Here is a 9,173-nt window from a genome sequence, read left to right on the forward strand (position 1 = left end):
TGTGTGTGTGTGTGTGTGTGTGTGTGTGTGTGTGTGTGTCAAACGTCTCTCTCCTCCGACCAGCCGTGGTGGGAAATTTAACATCCTCTGAGTTGGCACATCATTGGCAGCACAGCGTGAAATTCCGCCTCGTTTGGTTTTACAGCGGTGTCAGAGTGTGATATGGGCAGGGGTGTGAAAAGGGGAGCAGGTACCGGGCCTTATTAGGCACCTAATCAACACGAGAATTAGGCTGTGAAGTTTATTGGGAGGCCTGCTAATGGCCCGCCTGCTCTGAAGGGAGGGAGGCCTGTAGGCTAAGCAGCTGTTGATTCTCTCTCTGTCTCTCCTCAGGGGACGTTTTCACTGATCATTGAAGCTCTCCACACCGACTCCCTGGACGACCTGACAACAGGTGGGTGACAGCAAGAAAGGGCAGTAGTGTAACTCAAAGACAGAGCAGAAGGCAAATAGGTTTTCCTGGTTTTCTTTCAAATGTCAGGTCATATTTTTTTCTTTTCAGCCATTTTTACAAGAATTAAGATCCAACTTTTTGAGGCACGCACCTTCCCTTGAAAAGTAAATAAGGGTTAACCATTTCTAAACGTCTGCTGATTATAGTGTGGGGAATCAGCTAATACTACATCTCAGTGAGGCAAACGTCCAGTGTGTTTTTGATTACATAGCCATGTTCTTGCATAAAATTTGTGTTTTTGCATATAATGGCACAATTTCCTGTGTGGATTCACTTGTCTCTTGATAATAGGCATTCTCAGATTTGTCTCTGTGGTGAGATTTACTGTTGTCATCTTTAAGCCATCATCTTATCATTGCACTGAGGTTTTATGGTGTAATCTGTCTCTATTTGGAAAAAACAGTTCACAAGAAAAGCATTGTTGCAAGCCAGACAGCAGATTTCACCCCTTGGCCTTTTATTTTTCACTGCATGACAGACTCATTTTCAAAAACATGTGTGGCTGTCATTCTGCAGGAGCGTAAGCACACATGCTTCCGCAAGACCTGAAATCTATAGTAAACAAAGGAATATAACTGACAGCTTCATGTGAATGAAAGGGTCCTACCCTGTCCTACGCTCTGCAGAAAAGCCATGCTTCACAACAACATGTGACTCACAACAAGCTGTGTGATTTACTTTTTCAGACAACCCAGAGCGTCTGATCAGCAGGATCGCCACTCAGCGTCACCTCAGTGTGGGAGAAGAGTGGTTCAGTGATGTGCAGACAGCTGGCAAGACTGAGCTGCGATACTCTTACCGCTTCCTGTGTGATGAGTACTACTACGGCGAAGGCTGCTCTGTTTTCTGCCGCCCGCGAGATGATGCTTTTGGACACTTCACTTGCGGCGAGCGTGGAGAGATCATATGCAACTCTGGCTGGAAGGGACAATACTGCACTGAACGTGAGTGGTTTTGGTTTTAATCAAGCAATGTCAGTAGGTCTGTATGGAGCAATGTGAGGAATATCCATAACTGAGAGATATAGTTGGCAAGCACAAACACCTTCAGGTTAGTGGTAATGCAGTAGTTAAAATTTCAGTCCAATGGCAGCTGCTTAGATAAGCTGAAGGAGTGGCACAATCATTAGCAGCAAGCGGTGATGTTTACACAAAGTGCCTGATTCCAAAATACTGCCTCACAAGTGAGACGTGTTAACACTAGTTCCGGCTTAGTCTGGAATTACTGCCATCTTAAAAAAAACAGTTCTTTAACTTTTAAAATGAAAAACACATAAGCTTTAAGGGGTTTTAAGTTTCTACAGTTTATAAACTACTTTTCAAAGTTAATTTTCCCAACAGTCGTTTGCCTCTCTGTATTGTTTGGGGACTTTTTTTTCACCTCATAATGCGGGGCCCGTGTGCAACAGGCGTCAGTTAGTTATCCCATAGCACCAGAGGCCTCCATTCTAATGAGCCGCAGTGGCTCCTCAGTAATTCACACGCCGCGTGCCTTCCATTAGACCACTGGGGCCTCCTCGCCCAAAACCTCCTCCCCGATTGGCCAAGTGGGGGTCCTGTATTGTTGTGGTTCAGGCTGTTGATTGGCCGAGCACGGTTGTGTATTGTTGTGGAGGGGGCAGCTGCTCGGTGAGAGGAGACAATGGAGCAGCTGTCTGGTGGTTAGTTCCACACAGACCAGCTGGCCCTTGGGGGAGGAGGAGGAGGGGGGGGGGAGTGAGGAGAGACAGGATGAGCAGAAGAAGGGAAAGGATAGGAGAGGAAGATGAGAGGAGGGGATAGGTGGATGGGAGAGTAAACGAGGAAAAAGGAGGATCAGAAAGAAGAGGGAGGGATATGGAAAGAGAGGGGCTGAGGGTGAGAAAAAGGACTTCTGACCCACAGTCAAGGGGAGAAAGGAGGCTTTGTGTGGGAGGCTTTTGTATGGGAGAACAACCATGTTAAAAGAGAGGGCTTGTTGGCTGCATCCCCCTCGTTTGGTGACCAAAACTGACGTAGCTCCTTGTGTGGGTATTAAGGCCAAAACGGTAGCATTTTCAACAACTTTTGAAGCAATGAAGAAACCAGCAAATGTCAGCCTGTTCACAAGAGTGACCCAGTGACACCAATTACCCTCCAAATTTTATTCTTTTGCATTATAAGTGCTAAGAAGACCTCCAGAAGACCTTTAACCATAAAGACTGGTGGATTAAGCCTCTTAATAATAGAGAATAAAGATACTCTAGAGACATGCCTGAGCAGGTGAACGTATTCGGCAGACAAACATGGCACCAGACAAGATGAATGACTCCACCAAATAGATAAGAAGGCCTGAGGGCCAACCAGATGGACTGTCAGACAAGCTGTCAGTGACTTGAAAAGGAATTAAAGTGATTGGAAGATTGATGGAGTGCAAACACGCCTCATTTCCACTGGGTTACCTAACCGTGCATGTTTACTCTCTTTAGCAATCTGCCTTCCTGGATGTGATGAGGAACACGGTTTCTGTGATAAACCAGGAGAGTGCAAGTAAGTCCAGAAAAGTATTTTTAAGTTTCCATAAATTAATATGACAGCGTTTCAATATATTTTCTTCTGTTTCTATTAGTGTTAAATAATTGTCGTGTTCACAGGTGTCGTGTGGGCTTTAGTGGGCGTTACTGTGATGACTGCATCCGTTACCCTGGCTGCCTCCATGGCACCTGCCAACAGCCTTGGCAGTGTAACTGCCAGGAGGGCTGGGGTGGGCTTTTCTGCAACCAGGGTGAGTTTACTGACACATTTACTACATACTTGATTCCCGCTTGGACCCTCTTTGCTTTAGGTTTAAACTATATTTTTTGTAACGGTTTGTTATTGTTCGTGTTTCCAGATCTGAACTACTGTACACACCACAAACCCTGTCTTAACGGAGCCACCTGCACTAACACTGGCCAGGGCAGCTACACTTGTTCCTGCCTACCTGGATACACAGGCGCCAGCTGTGAGATCCAAGTCAGTGAATGTTCCGGAAGTCCATGTCGCAACGGAGGCAGCTGCACTGTGAGTATCACAGGAGAGGAAGACAGAAAGAGAGATGATGTGGAAACAAGAAACCTGTGTGTGACTGTTTACATTCTTTCTAATATAGGACAATGACAATGGATATAAGTGCACATGCCCACCTGGTTTTTATGGTAACAACTGTGAGTTAAGCGCCAACACCTGTGCAGACGGGCCTTGCTTCAACAGCGGACATTGTGTCGACAATCCGGAAGGTGGCTACTTCTGTCAGTGCCCGACAGGATATGCTGGCTTCAACTGCGAGAAGAAAATTGACCACTGCTCGTCCAACCCCTGTTTAAATGGTACATTTACTGATTTTAACTTCACCTAAACCTACAATTGAACCCAGGGTTAAAACATCCAGAGACTAATCACTGGTCTTTCTCTTAATCCCTCTCCACTCTGCAGGTGCAGAATGTGTGGATCTGGTGAACTCCTACCTCTGTCAGTGTTCTGAAGGGTTTTCAGGTCCTAACTGTGAGGAAAGCGGGAGTAGCGTCTCTGGATATTGTCTCTCCTTCCCTTGTCAGAATGGTGGGACATGCCAGGAAACAGGAAGTGGCTACACCTGTAGTTGCCCCCCAGGTATGACAACTTTTGACAAATTTGTTGATGTTTACATGAATTTTTATGCAGCTTAGTGTCATTTTCTCAGATTCTTAAACCATGCTATTTTCACAGGCTATACTGGCAAGAACTGCAGCTCCCCTGTCTCCCGATGCAAACACAACCCCTGCCACAATGGAGCCACCTGTCATGAGCGAGGCAGCCGCTATATGTGTGCCTGTGTGCCCGGCTATGGCGGTCACAACTGTCAGTTCCTCTTACCAGAGATTGTGGATCGACCCGATCGAATATACTCGGGAAGTGAAAATCCTGATGATGAGGAGGATGACAATGGAGGATTCCCTTGGGCGGCCGTGTGCGCCGGCGTCTTCCTGGTTCTTGTGATCTTGATCGGATGCTCTGTGCTGGTGGTCTACATTCGGGTAAAACTGCAGGAGCGGCACAGTCATCACAGTGACAGTGTCCACAGTGACAGCCACGAGACCATGAACAACTTGACAACCACCAACAACTGTCTCCGCAGCGACAAGGAACTGGGAGTTCTGATGACAACATCAGTTAAAAACACCAACAAGAAGGCAGATTATCATTCGGATCTCACTGGATCTCTCGGAGGTCTGAGTGGAATCGGTGGGCTCAACGGAACAGAGAAGAATGGCTTTAAATCTCGGTACCCTAGCGTGGAGTACAACCTGGTCCATGAGCTTCAACCTGAGGAGTTGCCACCATGTAAAGAGGAGGGTCACCAAGAGCCAGAGGCCAAATGTGAAATGCTGGATGAGTCAGATACAGAGGAAAGATACAGGAAGAGGAAAAACAGGTACACAACCAATCAAAATACATTCTTAACGGTTGGAATTATTTCATGCAGATGTCCCCTTAATCACTGTGAAAGCGTTTGTTGCATGAAGAACAGCATTTCAGAATTTCTCTGTCCTCTTTTATCCCACAGTGATGCATCAGAAAAGAACCCTGTGGCCGAGTCACTGAGCTGCAGTGAAGCAAAATATCACTCATCCACCGATTTGAACTGTCACGCAGAGAGCGATCTTAAATATCAGTCGACCAGCGACGTTAAATTCCAGTCAACCAGTGATGTTGAATACAACGATCCCAGTGACAGCAGGTACCAGTGCACCAGTGACACCAAATACCAGTCTGTTTACGTCATATCAGACCAGAAAGATGAATGCATCATTGCCACAGAGGTGAGTACGCAAAAATAGACCCAAACGCCCATAACACACACAAAAACTGCAGTTCCAAAGACTGACTTTGTCCCTTCTGTATTACAGGTATGATACCAGTGAAAACCAGGTGGTGGTCCACATACACCAGCCCTGAGCAGTAGAGCTCAGCTTGTCTCCAGGAGGTTTTACTCCTGCTGTTTGCTGCTGTTCCCTCGGATTTACCAGAGGACTTTGAGCCAAGGTGCTGATGAGCCCACTTGGCAAGGACTTAGTACTACGGTAGTACTACGGGTGAATTCTGGATATTTCTTGGATGGATGTAGGTCTAATGTTGACTCAACACTACGGACGGAGTACCAGGAGGCAATGCGAGCGCTTGTACAGACTTTGTACAGAAACAGCGCTGGCTGAGTACTTGTCTAGTCCAATGAAGACTGTTGGCAAACTGATGAAGACGTCTTCTGCAGTTCAAGATGATTTACTGCTTGTAACAGGATGAACTCCAATCAGTGGAATATGGACTTGTATGTCAACAGTTGATATTGTAGTACCATGGGGTACTGATTGAATGAACAGTGAAGTACCTTTGGAGTACAGAGAATTTTTAAAGTACTGTTGTAGTACTGTTATGTGCTGTGTTTTACAATGCAGTGTAAAATCTGTCATGGATAATGAGTAGTTCGAGTTCTGTGCAGTGCTGCAGAGCAGAGAGCAGAGTTGTAGAAACATTAAACTGCTACAATCTATTCATTAAATATAAATCACAGTCTGAGCTTTCTTGACACAAATAAAACTGTGGGACTACTTCTGTAGCAGCTCAACAGCTTTTCCTCTGCAGCACTGACAGAAACAATGCTGAGCTGGTTCTCAGCACAAACTAAAGAACTAAAGACTCCAGTAGTGACTGCAGATCGATCCAACATGGATTCTGTTGGGCCATACTGGCCTCTGACCCCTGAAAGTTGTGACACACAGGGAAATGTTTTGGGCAGAGCAACTTAGGAAACACTTTTGGCATTAGAGGACGAACCAAGAAGAAAAAATCCAGATGAAAGAACTCAAAACAAACATATTTGAAGTTTAGTTATCAGTTCGTGTATGATTTCTGTTTGAATTTGCTGCACATCCCTTTCCAGAACATTTCCAGAATTTTGTGAAATTGCATCAGCAGCTCAAATTGACAGTTTGGTCTTTTTCTTCCTGACCTCTAGTGATGCTGTTGATTTTTCCAAGTAGGCTGAACTTTAAAGGACTCGTCTCAACTGCCAAGACCTCATTGCACTATAGACGTGAGCGTGCATGTGTGTGAGACAGCACGAGTGTGTGGTTGTATGTGTGTTTGTGTGTGCATGTAGGAGAGTTCACGCCTGTGTCATTGAATGCACTGCTCACTTCCACTCCCTTCACTCTTCCACTGTTAGCCAGTTCAAGGACACCATCACCCTGCCTGCCATTGGTTGAGATCATTTGTTTTTATTTTATTTGTTATCTAAAGAAAGCTGTATTCTTTTAATTTAATTATGTAATTATTTGTGCTCCATTTCATTGTGTTTTTTTTATTTTAATTAATCCTGTTATAATTTAAGTTGGATTTCTTTTTTTTTTTTATCTGGCAGATAATGTATGTATGTAAGTATGTATGCATGTATGTGTTAGGCACTTGAGACCACTGTGACTGTGTTGTATTTAAGAGAAAATCTGATGTACAGAGCCTGTCATTTTTAATACTGGAAAAAAGGCGCAATATTTTTCCAAAATAAAAAAAAAAAAAAGGAATGAAATATGGCACATCTGGTGTTGAATGCTTGTTTTTCCCTTTCTGCTTAACGAGGGATTATGAGAAGTACGCAACATGCTCTTAAAAGCTGTGTAAATTAGCAAAGCATGAATACTCGCCCGTTCTTACATTTGTAGGTTATTTTAAAAAAAGTAATCTGGAAAATTGAAGCTGAGGGATTTGATGTCACTTAGTGATACTATAAGTGTTTTGCGTGTGTGTGTGTGTGTGTGTGTGTGTGTGTGTGAGTGAGAGAGAGAGAGAGAGAGAGAGAGTGTGTATGTGTGTGTTTGTCTGACACAGCAGAAGACTGTCTCCTTGTGGAACCACTAAATGAGACAAAGACACACCCCATAATCATAGAACGCTTAGCTAGCCTCCTCTGAGGCCAGACCCATCTCCTTGTGTGTATTGTAATATGTGCGTGTGTGTGTGTGTATGAATGAAAGAGAGAGGGATTGCATATGTGCATGTGTGTATTTACTTTAGTCTGCATCTTTCTGTGTTTCTGAATTAATGTTTTTTTTCTATGCTCCTCAGAGTCCAGGACTATTGGTGTGTGTGTGTGTGTGTGTGTGTGTGTGTGTGTGTGTGTGTGTGTGTGTGTGTGTGTGTGTGTGTGTGTGTGTGTGTGATCTTGTTTTAAGCACAGGGGTATTTATAGCTGAAGAGAGAAACCACCAGTCTGGATTTAGTCCCAGTTGCCCCTGCCTGCACTACTCCGTGTGTGTTTAAGTGTGTGTGTGTCATTCAGCGACCACTGGGAGCACAGAAGTAGTCATCAAAGAAACTCATCTGGTTTGCAGTCTTATATAAACACACACACCACATACACAGGACGGTGAAATTGGATGACAGATGATCAGAAATTTACTGCAATTACAGAGGACACACTGCATTAAGTGTCGACATGGAGCACAATAACACACACAAACACACACTCCAGGAGAGGTCATGGACTGGCTGACTGAAGTAAGATTTGAATGATGGAGTAGAAAGAAAGTTCACAATTCCTTTCCAATATTGACACAGAGCCACATTAAGGGATGAATCTTTCACACCCTAACTGATGGTACAGAGCAGCAGATCACACCACTGACCTGCCCACAGGCTGCAGACACAGCGACGGTTGCCCTTCCAAAGACTGCAACTGTGGCTACTCAAAAAGTATTTGCTTGTATTACACAAGCGGCAGGCAGTTGTTAGCACATACCATGCTAAGCTTTTTAACTTAACTTTTTTTCTGTGCCACAATAGCTTTTCGCTGAGTTGGAAAATCACAGGAGACAGGCTTAAAGCTGGTCCTTTGTTGTTGTCAGGCTGTCCTCCAGCCCCTGAACAGTCGCACACACTCGCGTCCTCCCTCTCGGCATCTCTCTGGTGTCAATAGTCAGACAAAGCCCCGGTGACTGGCTGCCATTTGCTGTCCTGCTGCACATAAAGAACAGCAACTCTTTGAACTTCTGAAAGGGGGAAATCGAAACTTCTTCATGGTCAAATCTATAGAGAAACGTTTATCCAGTCAGTCCACACTTCACATGAGCTCATTCCTTTTTCTTATCGTTCACCTAAATCCTGAACATTTTCTTTTTTTAGTTCTTAAAGAAGTCCAAGATGTACCATCACTCATATTATAAATAACACAACAGAAAAATGTGAACACAAATCTATACATCTGTGTGCGTGTGTAGGATGATATATTGTCTGGTTCAGCCTCCCCCCCCCACACACACACCACACCCCACACACACCTCTCTCTTCTAATACAATTTTTATTCTGACAGGGAGTAGGCAGGACCGTAGCTAATCCACAGAACAGGCTGTTTAAGTGTGTCTCAGCTATAATCTGATTAATCTGTCCATTCATACACTCCTCTCCTCTCACAGATCTGTTTGAATGTATAAGTGTGTGTGTGTGTGTGTGTGTGTGTGTGTGTGTGTGTGTGTGTGTGTGTGTGTGTGTGTGTGTGTAAACATCTTGGCTGGTGTGTGCATGTGTTGGATGGATGGATGGACAGAAAGAGATTTTTGGGAATAAAAAAAGCTCACTCTTGGCTGCTGACCCTTCTTTTATCCACGTAATGGTCACCTGTCACACATTGGGGTGACTACATCCCAAGAAGACCAAACATGGGACAAAGAGTGTGTTTGGGAAGGACAAA

At 44.5% G+C, this 9,173-nt stretch overlaps 1 protein-coding gene across 1 annotated transcript in view; it reads left to right on the forward strand.

Annotated features, from left to right (window-relative positions):
• dldh (dihydrolipoamide dehydrogenase) overlaps nucleotides 1-6,730 on the forward strand; it is an 8,130-nt gene extending 1,400 nt beyond the window's left edge. Inside the window, exons 3-12 of the mRNA XM_005733267.1 lie at nucleotides 334-394; nucleotides 1,141-1,398; nucleotides 2,901-2,961; nucleotides 3,066-3,196; nucleotides 3,305-3,474; nucleotides 3,563-3,779; nucleotides 3,886-4,062; nucleotides 4,159-4,864; nucleotides 4,997-5,252; nucleotides 5,340-6,730. Of these exons, the coding sequence (XP_005733324.1) occupies nucleotides 334-394; nucleotides 1,141-1,398; nucleotides 2,901-2,961; nucleotides 3,066-3,196; nucleotides 3,305-3,474; nucleotides 3,563-3,779; nucleotides 3,886-4,062; nucleotides 4,159-4,864; nucleotides 4,997-5,252; nucleotides 5,340-5,345 (2,043 nt within the window). The 3' untranslated portion in view covers nucleotides 5,346-6,730. The remainder of the gene's footprint in view (nucleotides 1-333; nucleotides 395-1,140; nucleotides 1,399-2,900; nucleotides 2,962-3,065; nucleotides 3,197-3,304; nucleotides 3,475-3,562; nucleotides 3,780-3,885; nucleotides 4,063-4,158; nucleotides 4,865-4,996; nucleotides 5,253-5,339) is intronic.
• Nucleotides 6,731-9,173: the final 2,443 nt, after the last annotated feature.

This window comes from Pundamilia nyererei, unplaced genomic scaffold (assembly GCF_000239375.1).
Source record: "Pundamilia nyererei isolate P.nyererei 1_Seehausen unplaced genomic scaffold, PunNye1.0 scaffold00051, whole genome shotgun sequence".
In the NCBI taxonomy this organism is placed as follows: Eukaryota; Metazoa; Chordata; class Actinopteri; order Cichliformes; family Cichlidae; genus Pundamilia; species Pundamilia nyererei.